The 24,191-nt window shown below is 44.7% G+C and overlaps 1 protein-coding gene across 1 annotated transcript in view; it reads left to right on the forward strand.

The window, feature by feature from the left end:
• Positions 1 to 24,191, forward strand: part of PTPA (protein phosphatase 2 phosphatase activator) — a 148,742-nt gene that overhangs the window by 95,199 nt on the left and 29,352 nt on the right. The window contains exon 9 of the mRNA XM_068248480.1: positions 9,547 to 9,654. Coding sequence (XP_068104581.1) covers positions 9,547 to 9,654 — 108 coding nt within the window. The remainder of the gene's footprint in view (positions 1 to 9,546; positions 9,655 to 24,191) is intronic.

Genomic DNA, 24,191 nt, shown 5'->3' on the forward strand with positions numbered 1-24,191 from the left:
ATCTTGATAAACAGGCTACAGGAATACTGCGGCATTGATGGCATAGTTCTTCAGTGGTTCCAATCCTTCTTGAGTGGCAGAACCCACAAAGTGTCTATGGGGCCCTTCCTGTCCACCCCTGTATCACTTAAGTATGGGGTGCCCCAGGGCTCAATCCTCTCTCCCCTGCTTTTCACGATTTACATGTTACCGCTGGGAAAACTAATCCAAAAACATGGCCTGACATACCACTGCTATGCAGACGACACCCAACTATATCTTTCCTTCAAGCCTGGTGTGACAGACCCAACTTTAACTATAAACGCCTGCTTACGTGAACTACAGCAATGGATGAATGACAACTGGCTGAAACTAAATGCAGACAAAACTGAAGTCCTTCTGATAGGAGGGCAGAGCATGATAACAAAACAACTTAACTTGCAGTCTTCACCACTGGGAATAGGAGGCACGGATCTGCGCAGCTCTGATCATGTGCGTAGCCTGGGAGTTCTAATTGATTGGGATTTAAACTTCAGAACTCAAATCTCTGCTGTGGTGAAGTCATCCTATTTTCACCTGAAGAACATTGCAAAAATCAAGCACCTCATTCCCCCAGAAGATCTGCCATCCTTAGTCCACGCCTTCATCACATCCCGACTGGACTACTGCAATGCTCTCTACACTGGCCTTCCAAAAAAGGACTTGTACCGACTACAGCTGATACAGAATACTGCTGCCAGACTGCTAACCAACCAACCCCGTCACTGCCACATAACGCCAGTCCTGCACTCCCTTCACTGGCTACCTATAGAATGGAGGGTCCTATTCAAGATCGGCCTACTGACATTTAAATCCCTGAATAATTTAGGCCCTGGATACATGAAAGATCGGTTGCAGCTGCGTAGCAATCCCCGCATTCTCAGATCAACAGGTTCTAATAATCTAGTCATACCCAGAGTCCACTTGGAAACTTTTGGTCCCAGAGCCTTCTGTCATGCTGCCCCTACGTTTTGGAACTCCTTACCTCAACAGATCAGGACAGCTCCATCCCTGGACGTGTTTAAATCCAGACTGAAAACCCACCTGTTCAGTTTGGCATTTGCAGAAATATAACTTTTGTTGTGTGAATACTTCATCCTACTAATTACTGAATCTGAGAGAGCCTAAGCGCTTTGAGTCCTATGGGAGAAAAGCGCTATATAAATGTTATTGTATTGTATTATTGTATAAGACACAGTAGAGGAGCAGATCTGTCACTGGAGCAGGTGACAGAATTGCAGTTCTGCTATGCTGAACTGAACTGCAATTTCGGGGGCTGCTACTGGTACTTCGGAGTACTTCAAAAGGTCCCTGGATCAGGAGGATGAAGGTAGAAGCAGACCCCCTCCCCCCAGCAGCTACAGAGGTTCCTTCCTCAGTAGTTACACCACTGTTGATTAGAATAACTAGTGGAGGAGTGTTGAGAAGAAGAGCCAAGGGCTGGGGGGAAGCTGACACTTAGCTGCAAAGGGAGTTGGCCAGTAGAATTCAGAGAGGGTTGGAAGCTGCTACTAAGCTGTACAGGCGGGTGGCCAGTAGAATTTGGGGACAAGAAGAGCCCATGAGTAGATGCACAGCATTGTGGTCAGTACAATTTATACAAGAGGAATGAGAGCCCAGGGGTTGGTGGTAGTTGTTACTCTGGTATGCAAAAGGGGTTGGTGAATGCTGTTATTTTGATGTACAGATGATTGGTCAGTAGAATTCTAAGAGCCGCCAGAAGAAGAGCCCAAGTGTTGGTGGAAACACCCTTCTTTGGTGCACAGAAGATTAGGCAGTAGAATTTATAGCGTGGTGAGAAGAGGAGTCCAGAGGTTTGTGGGAAATGCTACTTAGCTACCCGCAAGGTTGTTCATGAGACATTATAGAGAAGTAAGAAGGAGAACGCAAGAGTAGGTGGGACCTGTTATTTTGGACAGAAGGTAGGTCAGTAGAATTAAAGCAGTGAGGCGAGCCCAGAGGCTGATGGAAGCTGCCACTTAGCTGCACATAAGGTTGGGCAGTAGAATTTACAGAATGCTGAGTAGTAAAGCCCAGAAGTTGGTGGCTCTGCTATCTGACTTCATATAATGGTTGGTCAGAAGACTTTATAGAGCTATGAAGAGAGCCCAGGAGCGGTTGGGAGCTGCTACTTTGGTGTATAGGAGCTTGGTCAGTAGAATTTATGGAAATGTGAGAAAAAGAGCTCTGGGGTTTGTAGGAGCGGCTACTTGCTTATTCAAGGTTGGTCTGTACACTCCATAGAGCAGTGAGGAGTGTCCATGCATGGGAGCTGCTACTTTGTGCTCAGAAGTTGTCCCTACAGCCCAGGAATGGGAGAGCGGCTAGTAACATTTATGTAGTTGAGAGGGTTCTGGTAATGGGATGGCCAGGAATATTCACCAAGTTGGGGGAAATGGTTTGCTGCATTGTACAGGAGGAATGGCAGCAGCATTTATAGAATCGGGTGAAAAATAATAGTCCAGGAGTGAGAGAGAGTGGAGAATTGAGTCATCTTTGGAAATCTAGGCAGGAAATTAGCAGCTGAACCAGGAACTGTCTAGGGAAATTTGGGACATTGCGAAACTCTGCGTATCATGGCCTAGCTCCAGAAAGTCCATTGCATCCACTCTAACTATATATTTAATCAGATGGTAAATATTTAAACTGAACACTGTGTTAAAGCAGAACTACAGTCTTTCTGATGTTCGTACTAGAGCAAGTAATCGGCTAAGTATGTAAACAAACGTATAAATGTTTCCCCGTGTAATCTGTAGTAATAGATGTACACGGAGTAGTCTTGTTTGTTGATCAACTCTTCAGACAAGCTTAGGATTTGTTGTAGCCAGTTTCTCCGCCTCATCCGTTAGCTCCGCCTAGTTTCTCCAGCCCACTCAATTGTTAATTTCACAAAAGCAGGGTCCTCCCCCTAGGGCTGTGATCTGCAAACTTGGCTCTCCAGCTGTTACGGAACTACATGTCTCACAATGCATTGCAGGAGTCCGACAGCCGCAGTCATGATCCATAAAGGCAAATGCATTTTGGGACTTGTAGTTCCTTAACAGCTGGAGAGCCAAGTTTGCAGATCACTGCCCTAGGGTTTCCCATTTCTGTTATACTTTTATCTATGAAATGAACAAATACAGGTATTCCTGATGCCGTGACCCATGTGGTACATGAACCTGTATGCATTTTGTAGTTGCGTTGCTGGATGCTCTGATTGTACCATGCGTTAAGCTACTTATACATTTATGGTTCCCACTAGGAGTACATGTTAGTTGGGTGCCAGGTAGTGCTTCTACTAATAAAACATATTTTACTATGCACTACCAGCCACCTCTCCTAACCTCAACCCTCCACTTTAAAGGGAAACCGAGGTGAGAGGGATATTTAGGCTGACGTGTGTTTCTTTTTAAAAAATGCACATTGCGTGGCAGTCCTGCCGATCCTCTTCCCCTAATACTTAAAGCCATAGACACTGAACAAGCATGCAGATCAGATGTCTATGACAAATCTGACCAGACTAGCTGCATGCTTGTTTCAGGTGAGTGATTTAGACCCTACTGACCAGAAGGATCAGCAGGACTGCCAGGCAACTGGTATTGTTTAAAGGAGTACTGTAGGGGTGTAGGGGGAAAAAGAGCTGAACTTACCCGAGGCTTTTAATGGTCCCCCGCAGATGTCCTGTGCCCGCGCAGCCACTCATCGATGCTCCGGCCCCGCCTCCGGTTCACTTCTGGAATTTCCGCCTTTAAAGTCGGAAGACCACTGCGCCTGCGTGGCCGTGTCCTCGCTCCCACTGACGTCACTAGGAGTGTACTGCGCAGATGCTGACTGTACAGGGCCTGCGCAATGCACTCCTGGTGACATCAGAGGGAGTGAGGGCGGGGCCGCACAGGTGCGGTGGTTTTCTGACTTTAAAGTTCCGGAAGTGAGCCGGATGCGGGGACCAGAGCATTGGTGAGTGGGTTGCGCGGGCACAGGATGTCTGCAGGGGAACATTAAAAGCCTGGGTAAGTTCAACTCTTTTTACCCCTACCCCCATACAGTACTCCTTTAAAAATAAATATGGCAGCTTCCATAGGTCACACTTTGGACTCCTTTTAAGTGCACCCCCCCCCCCCCCCACACACACACACACACACACACACACACCTATCACCTAACCCACCCTGTAAGCTCCTAAAAAGCAGACCCCCTACCTAATGCCTAACCCCCCTGTTAATGCTTAAACTTAACCACTGTCCCCATTCCCACATAATGCCTAACCCCAACACCCCCCTTTAAGTGCTTGACACCAACCTAGCTCTTGATCGGCTACAACCATTAAATAGTATGTTGTAGGTGATCATCTACCAGGCACATTGGGCACCCAAATAAACCGCTTAAGTACCCAATTTACCAAAACTTAGCACAGGCTTCTATGAGACGTGGCACCCAGTAGACCTAATCTGCCCACTATTGACTGTTTTGTACTTTGTCTTGTACTCTATACTACACTGTGTAAAATGTTGGCGCTATATACGATACATTAAATAATCTCAGCTCTTGGTCCTAGTTTCAGCTTGTTGTTCCCCTTATCTCCCTTACTTGCCCCTTTTATTCCACCCACACAGAGTTTATCCTAAAGATTCTAAAGATTGTACTAATGTAGAACACTTCCAGGCTTCCTCACATGACTTCTTTTTCATGCCTGAAAGTTGCTAAACTCAGAGCACTATGTTAATAATAATCTGAACATTTGTATAGCGCTTTTCTCCTGTCAGACTAAAAGCGCTCAAGAGCTGTCGTCACTAAGGACGTGCTCAAGAGGCCACCTTGCAGTATTAGTGAGTCTTGCCTTGAACTCCTCACTGAATAGGTACTGACCCTAGCCAGAATTCAAACCCTGGTCTCCTATGGCAAAGGCAGTGCCCTTAAAGTGGAACTTCAGCCTAAACGAACATGAAGTTACATTAGTTATGTTAATTAAAATAGATCTGTAATATAATCTTTTACCCACCCTGTTTTAAAAGAACAGGCAAATGTTTGTGATTTCATGTCGGCAGCCATCTTTTTCATGGGGGCAGTCCTCTTTTTGGTTGAAAGGATGTGACAGGGAGCATGAGACACAGTTCCAACTGTGCTGTGTCCTGATCATCCCTCCCAGCTGCGTGCGCTAGGCTTCAAATCTCAAATTCAAAATTGAAAAAAACAAGTTTGCGCCAAAATAGCAGAAGGAGAACAACAACGTCAGAAATCCCATCATGCTTTGCATGGCATCAGGAGAAAATGCCTGGGAAGTCTTCTTCTGTGAGGCTTGAGTAAGAAAAACAGAGTTCTGATGCTGTGAAACTGTTCAAGAAACTCCAAGCCTTTTCAGTGCTGTTGAGTAGATTTTAGTCTGGAGATTCACTTTAACCAGTACACTATCCAGCATCATCTTATAAATGACAGTCAGAGGTGTAGCAATTGGGGGAGCAGCCCCTATGCACTCACCTAAAGGATTATTAGGAACACCATACTAATACGGTGTTTGACCCCCTTTCGCCTTCAGAACTGCCTTAATTCTACGTGGCATTGATTCAACAAGGTGCTGAAAGCATTCTTTAGAAATGTTTGCCCATATTGATAGGATAGCATCTTGCAGTTGATGGAGATTTGTGGGATGCACATCCAGGGCACGAAGCTCCCGTTCCATCACATCCCAAAGATGCTCTATTGGGTTGAGATCTGGTGACTGTGGGGGCCATTTTAGTACAGTGAACTCATTGTCATGTTTAAGAAACCAATTTGAAATTATTCGAGCTTTGTGACATGGTGCAGTAACCTGCTGGAAATAGCCATCAGAGGATGGGCACATGGTGGTCATGAAGGGATGGACATGCTCAGAAACAATGCTCAGGTAGCCCAAGACATTTCAACGATGCCCAATTGGCACTAAGGGGCCCAAAGTGTGCCAAGAAAATATCCCCCACACCATTACACCACCTCCACCAGCCTGCACAGTGGTAACAACGCATGATGGATCAATGTTCTCATTCTGTTTACTCTATTGAGACTTATCAGACCAGGCAACATTTTTCCGGTCTTCAACTGTCCAATTTTGGTGAGCTCGTGTTTTGTAGCCTCTTTTCCTATTTGTAGTGGAGATGAGTGGTACCCGGTGGGATCTTCTGCTGTTGTAGCCCATCCGCCTCAAGGTTGTGTGTGTTGTGGCTTCACAAATGCTTTGCTGCATACCTCGGTTGTAACGAGTGTTTTTCTTCAGTCAGCGTTGCTCTTCTATCAGCTTGAATCAGTCTGCCCATTCTCCTCTGACCTCTAGCATCAACAAGGCATTTTTGCCCACAAGACTGCCGCATACTGGATGTTTTTCCCTTTTCACACCCTTCTTTGTAATCCCTAGAAATGGTTGTGCGTGAAAATGGTAGTAACTGAGCAGATTGTGAAATACTGAGACAGGTCCATCTGACACTAACAACCATGTTCTTTCCCATTCTGACATTCAGTTTGGAGTTCAGGAGATTGTCTTGACCAAGACCACACCCCTAAATGCATTGAAGCAACTGCCATGTGATTGGTTGATTAGATAATTGCATCAATGAGAAATTGAACAGGTGTTCCTAATAATCCTTTAGGTGAGTGTGTATGTGCAGGGGGGTCCAGGGCTGTGGGGGGCTTCTCACCCTTTCTTGTGATACAGATGTTGTGGCACAGGTATTTTCATAAGATACAGTAATTGTCATCCACAAATCACTGTACCCATATTGCAATGTCTGCTGGCTGACCGCTGTAGGAATACCTTCTGAATGAACTAGTTAGAGAAACTCTAAGGGCCCGTTTCCACTAGTGCGGTGCGAATCCCTGGGATTCCACCGCTGACAGAAACGCATGCGGATGCGATTCCGCGTGCGTTTTTTGCCGCGATTTCGCGTGCGAATTCGCATAGGCAGGGTCTATGCGAATTTAACCATGTCACTGCCTGGTCCAATTTGTATTACTTTGCGTGCGAATTCGCACGCGAAATCGCGGCAAAAAACGCACGCGCGTTTTCCCTATCAAATACATGGGCTGCGATTCGCCTGCATTCCTCACGCAGGCGAATTCTGCAGGCCCTACCGTGCAGAAAAATTCTGCACATAAAAACGTGCGTTTAAAAAGACAAGTGGAAACAGTCCCATCCACTTTCATTGACTAAGCGAATTCGCATGCAGGCCACGCATGCAAATTCGTCCTAGTGGAAACGAGCCCTAACTCCGCTCATGATTACCTTATGAATGGTTCTGAATGAAGACCGCACAACTCATTGGCAAGGAATGATCTATCTATACAACTGATCTATGGGATGGAACCAGAAACTTCCAAAACACAAGCTTTGCAAAAGATGTGATAAAGACATGTTATGGTGATTTGGGACCACAGGACTTTTGGTTGTGTTTTTTTTTTCCTGCAACTTGCTGTACTTTGATTATGTAGGGGGAATGGAAAAGAGGTGGAAAAAAAACAGACGTGATTATAGATAGGTAAATTTCTTACAAGTCGGTTGCTGTATGTATGTCCTTCCATCCCACACACTTGCCCCGCCCCACTGTTATTGGCCACGGCGCTTTATCATTCTGCCTTGCACATGCCCCCTCCTGCCCTGTCCCGCTGATTGGTTGCCCTACATAGAATAGCATGCGCCACCAGCTATTACCTTATCTAGTTAGAAACGGGACTGTGGAGTTGAGGAGTCTGAGCAATTTTAGGTACTTCAAGTTGGTGGTTTCATAAACTGAGGAGTCAGTGGGATGAATTTTGTACAAACTCCAGAGCGCTGGGAAATATTAGACTAAGGAGTTAGAGTAATTTTGGGTACCCGGAGTCTGTTTCATAAACTGAAGAGTCGTATGATTTTTGTACCGACTCCACAGCCCTGGTTAGAAATAGAGAAACTGATTGCTTGATTGGCAGATCAGGAAACAAGATGCAGCTGCAAAGATGGGTGGATTCTGCCTACAAAGTTTAGTTGCCATTGTTTACACAGAGGTAGTTGTAGAAAACCCTGCTGAAGTGTTTGTTGAAACAGGCATACAAGCTTTTCAGAGGTAGAAAAGGCTGATTTTCCAAAGTAAGTTAGAATGAAGAGGAATGTAAAATTTATTTGCAATAACTCGAGAAATAGATTATTCAGCGTTTGGTGGAGTTCTCCTTAACGTTGCTTTATGTGAAAGAGAATCCTCTCTTTCATCTTAACTCAGCATTGTAAAAACGTTGCAGCTGGTCCTCCAACCACAGTTGTAACAGGCAGATCTGTCATCTACTGTCACTATAGTGACACAGCTGCCTGTGTGGTCAGGTTTATACAGAGGAGGGGGCTGGCTGTGCATGGCCTGAGAGGTAATCAGAGATTAACAGCCCGTACTATAGAGCAGCAGCTCGATGGTTTTTACAGGAGTAGAGGATTATGGGAAAGAATGTTGATGTTGAGGCAGCCCGGACGTTAGTCCAGTAATTGTACATGAACAGCTATGGCTATAAGTATTATTTCTGCTACAGAAGCCTTTGATATAAGCCTAGGACTTTGGGATCAGGGCCTGTTTCCACTGGGTGCAAATGTGTGTTCTTTAGCACAGAAATTCGTACAGCGATGAATTGCTTTGGGTTTCCATTAGATGCGGAAATCATGTCCAGAAAAAAAAAAACCTGACAACCAGGTTGCTATTTTTCAGACCTCACACGCAGTAAAACTGTGTGCAATGTGATTTTAGGCTTTTTGCGCACATTTTTTGCATACTTAAAGGGAATCTGAACTGAAAATAAACTTATGATGATTTGTATGCTAAGAAATAAAACATTATTAGCACAGATATGAGTCTCGTATTGTTTCCAGTACAAGAAGAGTTAAGAAACTTAATTGTTATCTATGCAAAAGAGCTTCTGTGACCTCTGCGACTTTATAAAGTCGTGGACCGCACTGTCTTTTGAAGCACTTATCTCAACTGTCTCTCATTGTTTCTTCTTTGTTTATGGGTTTTCTGCGGAGAAAGGTTCAAAGGGTCAATAGCCTGCTCTGTGAAATCATTTAAAATGCTGAGTGTATTGTGGAAACTCTATAATTGTTAGAGAATGATGCAATGTTCTATAAAAAAAAAAAAAAAAAAAGCTAGATACCTAAAAATAAAAATATGACACTATTTTCTTTGCTACTAATGTTCTATTAACTATCCACATTACACAAACGATTCATTATATCATGATGTTTTTTTCGCTTCAGTGTCACTTTAAACAATAAAAACAATATGACTTCCTTCTTTGGTAAAATTGTACCTCAAATTTTTTTTTTTGCGACTTAACATTTAAAATTGGCATATATGTGTATACTATTTTGCATTTGCATGCAAATTTTGCACCCGAAAATTAACATGAATCGCTTTCTCCTAGTAGTGGAAACTTAGCCTTCGGGAAAGACTTGCCACTTGGGTGTCCTTGATATTGGATCGTATTCATTTTCCTCTGTAGATAACAATTATCCGTAAAGCATTATTAAAAAAAAAAAAAATCTGTTTTAATATATTTTTGTTGCAGATGAAGACTGGACCCTTTGCAGAACACTCCAATCAGCTCTGGAATATCAGCGCTGTCCCATCTTGGGCCAAAGTTAACCAAGGCCTCATCCGCATGTATAAAGCAGAGGTAGGAATACTTTGTTCTTGCTGTGCTTGTGTGGGTTTTCGCCAAGCACTGTGGTCCCTTTCACAACATAAAAACACAATGGTAGATTAAAGGGCCACTATCGTGAAAAAAATTGTATAATTTAAAACCCATTCATATGCATGTACATCTCGCCCAGAGTAAAATGCACTATAAATTACTTTTTTCCTACGTTGCTGGCACTTACAGTAGGTTGTGAGAATCTGACAGATTTGTCAGGTCCTGGTCTAGTTCATCTCCGTATGGGGGATTCTTAGGTATTTCTTTATTTGCAAAAGCACTTACTGAACAGCAGTTGTGAACAGCATTTAGGCCTGGTGCACACCAAAACCCGCTAGCAGATCCGCAAAATGCTAGCAGATTTTGAAACGCTTTTTCATATTTTTCTGTAGCGTTTCAGCTAGCGTTTTGCGGTTTTGTGTAGCAGTTTTGGTGTAGTAGATTTCATATATTGTTACAGTAAAGCTGTTACTGAACAGCTTCTGTAACAAAACCGCCAACAAAACCGATCTGAACAGGCGTTTTTCAGAGCGGTTTGCGGTTTTCCTGTACTTAACATTGAGGCAGAAACGCATCCGCAATCCAAAAAATGCCTCACCCCGGGAGGATTCGTTTCTGCAAAACGCCTCCCGCTCTGGTGTGAACCACCCCATTGAGATACATTGACCAAGCGTATTCCCGCAGCCGCAAGCGGCTGCAGAAACACTGAAAAAGCCGCTCGGTGTGCTCCAGCCCATAGTGTGCAAACTAGTAGGGTAGCTTGCTGACATCTTTGTATAGATCCTTCTCAGCGAGTGCTTTTAAAAAAAATATAAGTAATAATGGGAATCCCTCCATGAGAAGATGGACAAGCCCAAAACCTGTCGGATCTGTCAGCTTTTTACTGCCTAATGTAAGTGACAGCATCATTGGGAAAAAGGTCATTTATAGTGCATTCTACTCTGGGAGAAATGAACATTTTACATGTATGTATTTTACATTTTTCGGGATAGTGGTCCTTTAATGATCTTCCCAAAGAGGAGCTCACACTGTAGTCAGGGTAATAGTACTGGATACTCTGTAACTGCGGAATATGTCACAGCTATATAAATATGTAATAATATTTCTAATAGACAAGACATTGTTGGGAAGTCTTGCCCAAGGACTCCTTACTGAATAGGAGCTGGCTTACTATCTGGCGTTGGGCGTTTGGGAGGTGGTTAAAGGACTTTTATCGTCGTCGTGTCTTTATTTCTTTCTTCTTCTTTTTTTTTTTTTTTTTCACTCGGTGGAAATGGATACGGGGTACGTCGGTATCACCACTATATCCTTTTCACCTGGGGAGGGGACAGGCATTCAAACCCTGGTCTCCTGTGTCAGAGGCAGATCCCTTAAGTAGTACATTATCCAACATGTAACAAGACATCTGTAACCTGCCCACACTTTTCTGAGTATACTGTATATATTAAAGGATACCCGAGGTGACATGATGAGATAGATATGGGTATGTACATTACCTAGCACACAAATAATTATGCTGTGTTCCTTTTTTTCTTTCTCTGCCTGAAAGAGTTAAATATACGGTATGTAAGTGGCTGACTCAGACAGGAAGTGACTACACTGTGACCCTCACCGATAAGAAATTCCAACTATAAAACACTTTTCTAGCAGAAAATGGCATCTGAGTGCAGGAAAGATATAAAGGGTCAATAGTTCATAGATTTTAGCTCTGGCATACTTCAATGAATGTGTCATTGAGCAAAAAACAATAAAAGAGTTAAAACTGAAAAAGTAGATTTAAACATAAAATAAAACTGTTGAATATCTTAAAAAATCATTTTTAGAAGAAGGAAGATAGATACAATTGTTTATTTCATTAGTTTATTTTCGCCTCAGGTGTCCTATAAATGTTTATATTTTTTATACAGCATACAATATACTGAGCACGTTTTTCTGCTACTAGTAGATGAATGTCTATAGATGTGGCAGAATGTCATAACTTTCACTACAGTGGTCTTACAAAGCGCTGTCCAGCATACCATAGTGGTCTCACAGATGTGTATCAAGCATTCGCTGTGGTTTCCAGCAACCACAAAAAGACCAAATGATATGACATCTTTTGAAACGTACAAATATATTTTCATAAGTAAAGCCGCACTGCGATGTGGATGCTCAAGTGCTTTCAAAACCTCTCTCTTCAAAGTGTCAACCACAAACCATGTCGTTTGAGACACTGTGGCAGGGGGCTGTGCGCTGTAATGATAGCATTGTCTGTGTTCAGTGCTGTTTCATGATATCCAGGCTGAACTAGGGTATGAAGTTCTGGTCAGGGCTGTGTAGTCAGAGTTGAGGAGTCGGAGCAATTTCTGGGTACCTGGAGTTGTTGGAGGCGGTGGTTTCATAAACTGAGGAGTCAGTCGAATGATTTTTGTACCCACTCCATAGCCCTGCAAGAGTTAAGGAGTCTGAGCAGTTTTTTGTATCTGGAGTTGGAGGTTTCATAAACTGTCGGATGATTTTTGTACTGGCTCCACAGCCCTGGTGCTGGAGATGGCACTAATGTGTGCCATAAATGCCCAGAAAGGGCAAGCGGGTCGTCTGTGGCACTCTGATGTGACTTAGAAGCTAGGCATTCATTGGTCAAAAATGGCCCATGGTCAACAATGACGTGTTCTAACCACACTGAACACTGATTGGTTTCAACAGGAATGTATTGAACATTGATGGAACCAATAGTGTTGTGTCACTAGATGTAGTGCAAAGCTAGGCAGCTATGGTTTCCACACTCCTCGTCTCCTCTCATGTCTGAGAATTAATAAACTGCACAAAATCAATTTAAACTAATGTTGACCATACATTACTCGATATTGAGGCCCAATTAACCTTGGATTCAATCATTGTATTGAATCGGAAAAGACTCATTGCCTCAACATGGCCGCCCGATCAATCTTTTGGCTGATTTACGGTTGCAATTGGTTGGAAAAATCTTAATACCAAAAGCTGGATTGCATGCGCAGTGGTAACGGTGTTCAATATCACGACACCCGCCGGTGTCTCCCCAAGTGTAAAGTGTGCAACGTCACAACATGTGCCAAGTCACGTGGCAACGTGACAGACATTTGGCCCTTGAGATGGCCTTTGGACATACCTGACATACAGCAACTTAACACAAAAATAACTTTTTATTTTTAAGATTTGTCTCGGAGTTTTTCATAAAAATAAATTTCTGCTAAGATCTGACAGTATGGATCACTCTTATTCAGTCTACTTTCATACATAGAGTGATCCATCACCATGTTATTTTGTTGCGGGGATGGTTCCAGCACAGACATTGGATTACCTTGTAAAGGCAAAAAAGGTGAGAAAACAGAGAACCCAATATGGTGTACTGGTGATGAATGATAGAGTAATACTCACAAGTAGGTTACCTCCAAGTTAACCACTGTGTAGGTGGAAAGAATAAACCCAGCCCCTCTCGAGTTAAAAAGACGCTCTCTGTAGTATGGGAAGAAAGGGGGGGGGGGACACCCCTCCGCCAAGGGTGGGTATCAATAGGCAAATAATAATAAAAACAGAGGTGGGAGGGGTTTCCCCACAATATCAGCCATACAGCGCCCCCTGATGATCCGTTTGTGAAAAGGAATAGATTTCTCATGTAAAAGTGGGTATCAGCTACTGATTGGGATAAAGTTCAATTCTTGGTCACAGTTTCTCTTTACGTTATAAATTGACCAGGGCGAGGGTGGGCGTAGACTAGCTGTCAACTTTCGTTGGCAGTTTTCTGGACACCACAGTGTATGGACTGCTTATCCAGGAAAATGAACAGTGCTTATAAATGATATAAATATGACCATGGTTCCTTCCATTATTATTACTGTATGTATTTATATAGGGCTGACCTCATCTACATTGCTTTAGAGTATACATAGTCATGTCACTGACTGTCCTCAGAGGAGCTCACAATCTAATCCCTACCATAGTCTCCTGACCCTAAGGCACATTTCGAGGGAAGCTAGTTAATTTACCAGTATGTTTTTAGGATGTGGGAGGAAACTGACCTGCCCAGAGGATTCCCATGCAAACATGGAAAGAAAATTGCAGGAAGTGTTCTGGTCCAGATTTAAATTTGGGGACTCAGCGCTGTAAGGCAATAAATATATGCCCATTCATCAATACTAACCTTCACTCCCTCCGATAAATGGATCCATCCTTCAGATCAGTTTTTGGCTACACATGTTATGAGCAGTGAAGACTGTGTTTAATTGTTAGAGGTTAGGTCAAAAAAACTCTTCTGGGAGGACCCTTCAACGTTGTGGAAGAGTCTAGTACTGAACAATCTGCATGCAAACTGTTTATTAGAAGCTAACATCTTCCATTTTTGCATCTGTTTTGAATGCAAGTTGTGTAATCTGCCTGTGTGTGGACTCTGCACATCTATGCAGCTGGTCAATTCGGGTGCAGCCTGCATTTGTACACTTGTTATGGATATGAAGATTATGATAGCCACACTTGTTTTATGACCCCTGTAAGATGGTCACCAGGGGTAGGCAAGGGAAAGTGTGTGAACTTTGAGGGCCCCATAAATTTTTTTCTAGGGGACCCAATGATTTTTATTTACTCCTGCATACAACCATATTATTCCACGCCTTGATCTGCTGTGGACTAATAGAGCCACCCTCTGACTGTTGAATCGGTATGGCTGTATAAAATTAAAGGACAACTGAAGTGACTTGTTAAAAATTAGAAGTTAGATACTTACCTCAGTGATGGTAAGCCTCTGATGCAGCCTATCGTTCAAGTGCAGGTTCCCTCTATACCTATGACTCAGTGGAAGTTGAAAAGGTTTCTTCTCACTGCTCCCAGCTGTGGGTGACTGCCTCCAGGCTGGGCAGGCACGAGCAAGGACCGAGCATACCCAGTAGAAATAAACCGTTGTTCACAGAGGAAGAAAGCCATGCATGAAGAACTTCATTCTACTGGGCTTGCGTGGACCTCACTTGTGCATGCCTAGTCTGGATGAACTCATCCTTGGTTGGGAGCGCAGCTAGAAGATTAAAGTAATTCTGTAAGGAAGAAAACTGCCCCTGGGGGTACTTACCTCGGGAGGGGGAAGACTCCAGATCCTAATGAGGCTTCCCCCGTCCTTCTTAGCCTCAGGGATCCAGCGCTGGCAGCCCCATGACAGCGTGCGTCAAGCAACCCCAGAACAGGCGCAGTACAAGGTTCTCCTTGGGGTCCGATGGATATAGCCAAGCCCAATCTGGTCTGCTCTACTGCGCTGGCGCAAGATTTTCAGGGGCTGCCATTGCTGGATGCCCGAGGCTGAAGAGGATGGGGGCAGCCTCATTAGGATCCAGAGGCTTTCCCTTTCTGTGATAAGTACCCTATGGGGGCACTTTTTTTACCTTACCTGGTCTCTTTAGGACATTGCGCTGTACGGGTGGGCTGTTTGAGGATCCATACTTACCCCGAGAGGGAAACCTCTGGATTCTAAAGAGGCTTCCCCATCCTCTTATGTCAGCCCCATCCAGTGCTGGGACCCATGAAGAGTAGCCTTCCCTGTGCAGGTGTACTAGCACCTAGATACTCACAAATCAGGGTTACAACAAAAGCTACCATTGTATTAGCAGGTTGTATTAGCATCCGCCCGACAGATCGCTCAGAAACAGCCTTATCAGTCTGCAGACAGACTGTACACACGCTGGACTGTCGCTGGAACGCCCGCCCAGCGGGAGGGTCAGACGGACCCGTCGTTCCATAATATCAAGCGTGTGTACGAGCCTTTAAAGAAATCGCTCACTGTAGATCAGAAAGATGGGGCATCACCCCTTCACCAGCAGTGGACTAGACAATAGACTGAACTATGTAAAAGAGGCGCCAAAATAGTATAAAAGCAGTTAAAAAAAAAAATTGAAAAAGAGGAGGTAGTGTTGGACTTACCTCCTCCAAGAAGACACCAAAAATCATTGATTTGTAATAAAGAACAATTCATTTACAATAATCCACAGAGGCGCCAAAGTCACAAAAGGGTCAATAGTATAGCCAAGCGCCTCTTCTTGGCAGACAGAGACGTTTGGCTCTACTACTGACCCTTGTTTTGTCACTGCTCCTTTACTGCCTGATGAAGCAGGATTAAACCTGCGAAACACGTTGCAATTGTGGAGTATTGTGAATAAATTGTTTATTACAAATCAACGATTTTTGGTGTCTTGGAGGAGGAAAGTCCACCACTACCTCCTCTTTTTAAACGGTTTTCAATTGCTTTTATACTACTTTGGTGCCTCTGTTAGATTGTTCAGTGTATTAGTAAGAAGGCTTTTAGGCCCAGGACTCAGAAGAGCGGCGTTTTCCAATTACGGAAATCGCCAACGATTTGCATAATCATGAAGTACTGCGATTTTCAGCATGATTCCAGGAGCTCATAATTACCTTCAATGTGATCACTAGGAAAATCACAAAAATGCTGCAGGACCCCCAGTTACAGTTTAGGGTAATCGCAATCCTGTGAAATCTTCCCAATTGCCTTTCATTTGCTGTCATTTTCAATCGCTGTCAATTCCAAAGCCGGCTGAAATCGCTTCTGTGGGTCCAATAGCCTTTAGGTGCCCATTAACAATACAATATTTTCATCATATGCGATCATTCAATTCAAACATACAGACTGGTGACAGCGCTCATGGATGTATCTGATTGCAAGCCTACAGAGGCAATGCAGAGCCCCTCTGGAACTAAATACACGCCCTGAATGCAAAGCAGATGCAAATTATGTACTAATTCTAATCTAAAACTTTTTGAAGCGATTTTGAACAGTGAATGCAGCTGGCCACTAGTATACTTAAATTCAATTCACACAGCAGGAGGAATGGCAGCGCTTTCAAAACTCATACCTGAATGATTTTTTTTGCATAGATGTGCAGAGCTCCAATAACTACTGGACTAAACCACACACCAACACTCATTGCAGGCAGAAAGAGGGGGGGCATAGCTTCAGTGTGGGGTACACCTATACCTAAATGCAGAGCCGTGACAAGGTCCTCCAGCACCCAAGGCTGAGACACCAAAATGCGCCCCTCCATAACTCCCACCCCAGCCGTCACACACTGATTGCTATTTGACGAGGTGCCCCAGAGCCCCCAACACCTTAATCTCTAGTTATCTAGCTTGCAGTCACTGTCATATATCCTTTTTTTTATGTCTCTCAGCTTCAAACACAATAGGGGAATGATAGCAGAGTGAGTTGTGCGCCCCATCCTACACTGTGCCCTGAGGCTGGAGCCTCTCTGGCCTCTGCCTCGGCCCGGCCCTGCCTAAATTATTTATCTGCCAAAATGTGCAGAGCTCCAACCACCACTGGACCAAAGCACACACCCGGCCCCCACTACAGGCTAATCTAGCAATAAAAACACAATATTTCCAGTGCAGCTAGTCAAAGAAATGGTATACACATTTCATAAAACAAACATACAGACTGGTGACAGCGCTCATGAAATATTGTGTTTTTATCTCTAGATTAGCGTAGGTCTTCCCCAAAGGGGTACATCACCGCCGTGGGGAAGTCTATTGGGTTGTGGTTTGTGCACGTGTTGTCACTGAATCTGGCGCCCCCCCTTTGCCTGTAGTGGGGGCCGGGTGTGTGCTTTGGTCCAGTGGTGGTTGGAGCTCTGCACATTTTGGCAGATAAATCATTTAGGTATAGGTGTACCCCACACTGAAGCTATGTCCCCCCCTCTTTGTGCCTGCAATGAGTGTTGGTGTGTGGTTTAGTCCAGCAGTTATTGGAGCTCTGCACATCTATGCAAAAAAATCATTCAGGTATGAGTTTTGAAAGCGCTGCCATTCCTCCTGCTGTGTGAATTGAATGTAAGTATACTAGTGGCCAGCTGCATTCACTGCTTCAAAATCCCTTCAAAAAGCTTTAGATTAGAATTAGTACACAATTTGCATCCGCTTTGCATTCCGGGCGTGTATTTAGTTCCAGAGGGGCTCTGCATTGCCTCGGTAGGCTTGCAATCAGATACATCCATGAGCGCTGTCACCAGTCTGTATGTTTGATCATTCAATTCAATTTGCCGGATCGAAAGTAATTATCGATTGTTCGCATTAACCAGACTTTCTGTCTTCAGATATGATCGCAAAATCAAACATTCCGATTGACAAGGTTTTCTATTCCAATCAATTTTCTCCACATATTGCATGATCCGTTTAATAAGCATCAGTTTTTGATCTATGACCCTCCGTTCCGTTAATGCGGTCAATGCAATGGACTTGTATCCGTAAAAGTCGCTGCAGACTCAAACTTGCGGAAAGTGCTGACCAGATCCGTTGTAATGGATGTCAATAGATCCTATTGAGGCTGGAGACACTGGAGAGCACTTTTCGGGTTGTTATATTCTTTTTTTTTTTTTTTTTTTTTTTTTAAATGGTCCCATTGACTTACATTAAAATGCAATTTTGCCACGATTGTGACTTTTAAAAAAAATCTGGATTGCGGCTATTTTGCCCCAGTTTTACTGCAGGTCAGTGGGAGTGTTTTTTAAACGAAAACGACCCCCAAAAAACGTTCTCTGCTGACAGGGCCCTGCTTAACATAGGATCTGTTCATCTCCATTAGGATCCGGTCCGTTTAGCTCCGCTAAACGGACCATTTTTAAGGCCAATGTGAACCATGAGTTCTTTAAAGGGATCCAGAGGTGAGAATAATATGGAGGCTGCCATATTTTTTTTCCCTTTTAAGCAATACCAGTTGCCTGGCAGCCCTGCTTGTCCTCTGCCTCTAAAGCTGGCCACTAACGGTCCAATTTCTAGCGAAAAATCGTTCGAGCGATCAGAAATTCTGATCGGACGAAAAATCGTCCACTACACCATCAACTAACCAATCATTGCTTCCGATCTATCACGACCACCAAGGTCGATTGTGTCCACCAATGGAGATTATTTACAACCAATCCGATCAGAATTTCTGATTGCTCGAACGATTTTTCACTAGAAATTGGACCGTTAGTGGCCAGCTTTATTCTTTCAACCATAGACCCTGAACAAGCATGCAGCAGGTCGGGGGTTTCTGACAATATTGTCAGAACTGACAAGATTAGCAGTGGCGTAGCTAAGGAGCTGTGGGCCCCAATGCAAGTTTTACGATGGGGCCCCCCCAAGTACTCTACACATAACAATTGATACGGTGCACCAAAACCTGCTAATGGCAACGACAGTGTCAGAGGGGCAAGAAGGGAATGGGGAACAGTCTGTTAATGATTACCACTATTTAAAGCATCTATAGAAGTGATTATTATGAGCACAGGACCAATAGAGAGCTTATACTGTAGTTGAGGGAGGGCCCTTCGGGGCCCCTCTGGCCCAGGGGCCCCGATGCGGTCGCTACCTCTGCACCCCCTATTGCTACGCCCCTAAAGATTAGCTGCATGCTTGTTTCTGGTGTAATTCAGTTCACTACTTCAGCCAAATATATCAGCAGGACTGCCAGGCAACCAGTATTGTTTAAAAGTAAATAAATATGGCAACCTCCATATCACTCTCACCTCGGGGACACTTTAAAAATAAGATAAATCCTAGTTTTTCTGGTTCACCATGATTAAACTAGGTACTCTATAAAAGATGAATAACTTTTAATAACTGCTAAAGTCAGAGCTGCTTTTGTAAATGAAGGCTTTCTATGTTACCCTCTCGTCTATTGTTAGTAGGAATGAGAGATCAGGCAGACTCTATTCTGTTCAGTGCAGCAGGGGTTAACGTAGGTTCTATTTAACCACAGCTGAAGTCGCAGTTGCGCTTTAACCCATAGAAGAGGCAGAGCACATGCATTGAATAGAATTAGTGAGGTGAAAAGTTCCTGGAGCCTGTGAATCAGTCCTTCCTCCATCTCCTCCCCCCCTCTGCCGGCTGCACATCCTGTGTAAGGTTCCACCCACATACCTCTCTAATCTGGGAGCCAGTCTCTTGGATGTCTGAGCTGTCTCCTTCCTGCTCAGCCCTGTGTTCCCTGCCTGTACCTCCAGCCCATACATAGGCCAGGTGAGAGAGAGAGAGCACAGCTACCTGAGCACATCTGCATGCTGGGAGTTCAGCCACACAAACTTGGCCCCATCAGCTACTCCATTGTGTTGTGAAGTACTTTAAACGTTTAACTGTCAAACCGTCAGAGAGCTACGGGAAATGTGACTGCTCTGGGGCACGGCGCAGTGTGAGACAAAAAAACAAGTGTTCACTCATAGCTTCGTATGTAAAATACAGTACTTGGTAAATATACTTCAGTTCTTTTCAAAGACTTTTATACACCAATGATATTTTTTAACCTACAGCAAACAGAGTTCCGCTTAGTAGCAAACCTACAATGATGATTTTTTCATTTGGTTAATCTGGTAGACAATGCATACACTAGCCAGTAACTGGCAGATCAAAACCGCAGTCAGTGTTGGCATGTTCCAATTCTGATTGAATTTGCAGCCTAAATCTTGATCGGTGGCGGAGGGGCCAGCTTTCTCGCCTTGCAACACTGCATTCACAGGCTTGTATTTCGGTTAGGATAGCATCTGCATGGAGTTTGTATTTTCAGAAACAGGCTATTTGGATGCCTGCGTTAAATTGACAGTTTGGGCACCGCCATTGGCACTAATGTAAGCTAGCAGCAACCGAGCACCAAAGCAGAAATGTGCGCACCCGGTTAAATTTACTTTTAATATTATAGTTCATGTTTTATGTATTTTATGTTTTATGCAGGGGGGAGGCCGTTAAGGTTAGGGGTCAGGAAGGAGGGTTCCGGCAGGGGTGGTTAACGTTAGGCGTCCGGATGTGGGTTTGCAGTGGAGGGTTCCGGATAGGAATAGGCATCGGTAATGGGGTTTGGGGCAGAGGGTTGGTTAAAGAGGAGCTGTCAGCCATACTATGTCAGAAAACACACACACGCACCCCCTCCCGAATCCTAACTGCCATTCATCACTACACGCACGCGCACACGCGCACACACCTACACACGCGCACACACCTACACACGCGCACACACCTACACACGCGCACACACCTACACACGCGCACACACCTACACACGCGCACACACCTACACACGCGCACACACCTACACACGCGCACACACCTACACACGCGCACACACGCGCACACACCTACACACGCGCACACACGCGCACACACCTACACACGCGCACACACCTACACACGCGCACACGCACACACCTACACACGCACACACCTACACACACGCACACACCTACACACACGCACACACCTACACACACGCACACACCTACACACACGCACACACCTACACACACGCACACACCTACACACACACACCTACACACACACACACACACACACACGTACACCTCTTACTTAACATATGTATTGTACTGTCCACGCTTTGATTTTAGTGATTTTTCTAGTAAAAAAGAGAAAATACTTCTAATGGTGGCCATACACGGTACAATAAACGTTCGATTATCCCATTTATTCGATCTAAATGATCGAATTGAATGAAAGTTGAAAATATTTTTTTCGATCAAGAAATTCGAACGATTATCATGTTTTTCGAGAAAAATCAGAACGAACATGCTTGAAAAATCTTTATTTACGATCTAACGGAATAATCGAACTAAATTATCTAATCGAAAAAAAATGAAAAATTGTACCATGTATGGCCACCTTTAGGATTTTCCACCTTAAAGAGACTCTGAAGCAACTTTAAAAACAGCTTTTTAGCTTCTATTCTACATGGGCATGTTTGCCCCAGCTAAAACGCCGCTGTCCTGCGGCAGAACGAGGGGTCGTAGATTTTGCTCTTTCTGGAGGCAGAGCTAATGGCTGTAGCTCTGCCTCCATGCGCGTCTATCAGCGGCGGATCTCCGCCTCTCCCCCGCACCTCTCAGTGAAGGAAAACGGGCGGGGAGAGGCGGCGATTAGCGCTGATAGACGCACTGAGAGGCAGGGCTGCAGCCATTAGCCCTGCCTAAATAGGAAGCGATCCCCGGACACCACGGAGGGGATTTGGGGGGTAAAGACCCCTCATTCAGCCCCGGGAGAGCAGCGTTTAGCTGGGGCAGACGTGCCCATGTAGAATATAAGCTAAAAAGCTGTTTTTAAAGTCGCTTCAGACTCTCTTTAACTGTATCTATTTTGAAGCCAATCTTGATGTCCTTTCCTCCCTTACTTTCCTCTGCCTGATTGTGTATGCATTGCCTGCCCTCCTCCCAGTCTTCAGGCACTACCACCCAGCTCTGCAATTGAAAGTGCATTGTCTCAGCATGAGAAATAATGCCCAATCAGAGAGGAACAGAGGTGTGGGAGGGGAAAACTGGAGGGAAAGAGGCTTCAGCCAATCAAGCTGCATTAGTTAAGTCTGAGGGAAAGTAGGGAAGCAAAAAAGTACAACCCAGCATGCCCTGCAACTTCCTTTGTGTGTACCAAATAAGTCAGGTAAACTGGGGAATGATCATTTATCAACAAGAAAAGTAATAGTGATTTTTAACTTTTGGATTGCCTGGTTAGCATCCTTATTACTTGTTTACCAGATAAAAATATGGAATTGATTTTTGATTTTATGCCCGAAAGTCACACTTTAACCTCTTTAAGACCACGTCACGCTGATTAGCGTGAACGCGGCAGCTCCCCCAGGACCTCCTAACGCCGATCGACGTAAAGTTCTGTGGGAGTGTTTTGCACTCCCCGCTGCGCGCGCATCCCTGCTTGTATGGCGGAGCTCTGCTCCGCCTTCAGTCTCCCAACTGTGATCGCCGCTAGGGGACTGTCTTTTATGCCTGTACAGCGCTGCGATCTAAGGCAGCGCTGTACTGGGGACAATTGTGTGACACGGCTGTCCCCTCCATTGGCTCGGGGGTGATCCGCTGTCATAGGCTGAAGCCTATGACAAACGATCGCAGTGATGGGCTAGCGGGGGAGGGAGCACAATAAAAATAATTTTAAAAAAGAATGTATTTTTTTTTATTATTATTTAGAACAAATTTGTAAAAAAAAATAAAGGAAATAAATATTTACACTAAAATAAACCAACATCTGGGGGGCGATCAGACCCCACCAACAGAAAGCTGTGTTGGTGGGGAGAAAAGAGGGAGGGGGATCACTTGTGTGCTTTGCTGTGCGGCCCTGCAGCGAGCCCTTAAAGCTGCAGTGGCCCATTTTATACAAAATGGCCTGGTCTCTAGGGGGGTTGGTCCTTAAAGGGAACCTTAACTGTGGGCCCAAAACAAAATTCACTTACCTGGGGCTTTCCCAAGCCTCCTGCAGCCATCCTGTGCCCGCGCTGGTCTTTCGGTGCCATCCGGTCTCCCTCCGTGGCTAAGTTTCGTTTTTGCCCGACTGCCAGTCGTCCTCGGGCAAAGCGTCCTCTTCTTCCGCATCCCCCGCCGTAAAGCGCGTCCCGCATGACGCGTCTTGCGTCATGCGGACGCGCTTTACGGCTTTTTACGACCAGGAATGCGGAAGAAGAGGACGCCTGGCAATCGGGCGAAAACGAAACTTAGCCACGGAGGGAGACCGGATTGCACCGAAGGACCGGCGCGGGCACAGGATGGCTGCAGGAGGCTTGGGTGAGCCCCAGGTAAGTGAATTTTTTGGGGGCCCACAGTTAAGGTTCCCTTTAAGGGGTTAAGGTTAGCCTTCAGGGGTGGTGGGTGGGACGGATAGGGTTAGGCGTCAGAAAAGGGGGGTTGCAGGGGAGGACTTATAAGCTTAGTCATCAGGGAGGGGGCGGGGGGGGGGGGCTAAAGGTTAGGCGTCAGGAAGGTTGTTTTGTTTTAAGTTAGGTGTTGAGGTGGAGGTTAGGCATTGGAAAGGGAGAGGGAGGGAATGGTTCTGTGTGAGAGTAAGGTTAGGTTCAGCTGTAGTAAAATATTGGTAATATTTACAGCTATTTTACAAATAATCTAACAGTCAAATATCAGTAAATGTTACCGATATTCTACTATCGGCTATATTTTGAACTCTCAAATTTCCTGCTACCTTTATTTCATGAGCGCTGTATTTCCCCCCTGTGTTAGTGTGGGTTTACTCCAGGTGCTCTGGATTCCTCTCTCTTCCCAGAAACCTATTTGTAGGGGGGAGGGGCTTGGACGGCAGATCCTTTACTTGGGGGGCTTAGCGAATTATACTTACGCCCCTGCTGACACACTAATTCGCTATAGCCTGCACTGTTCAATGGGGAGAGCATGGGGAATGACATTCCCTGGCTTCAGGCAGGTGAGGTAAGTACAGATACATTGCGCTTGCTTGTTACTTGTTGTTTAGCAGTCTGGTGTGCTGAATCGCTAAACGACGTTGTGGGACACGACAATGCTGCATTATTAAACAGAATACCCAGCTAGCGAATGGTGACCATGAACCACTAGGAAAGTGTAAGGGGGCCAAAAGAAACCAAAAAGCCCTCCTACTAAAAAACAGTGCTGAGTATAATATCCTACACAACGGATGTTTTAAAACAATCTGGTTTGCAGGAGAAAGGATCGCAAATTAATTGGGTGGGGGTGTGTACATACGTGTATATACGTACATGCACG

Source organism: Hyperolius riggenbachi, chromosome 8 (genome assembly GCF_040937935.1).
Source record: "Hyperolius riggenbachi isolate aHypRig1 chromosome 8, aHypRig1.pri, whole genome shotgun sequence".
NCBI lineage: Eukaryota > Metazoa > Chordata > Amphibia > Anura > Hyperoliidae > Hyperolius > Hyperolius riggenbachi.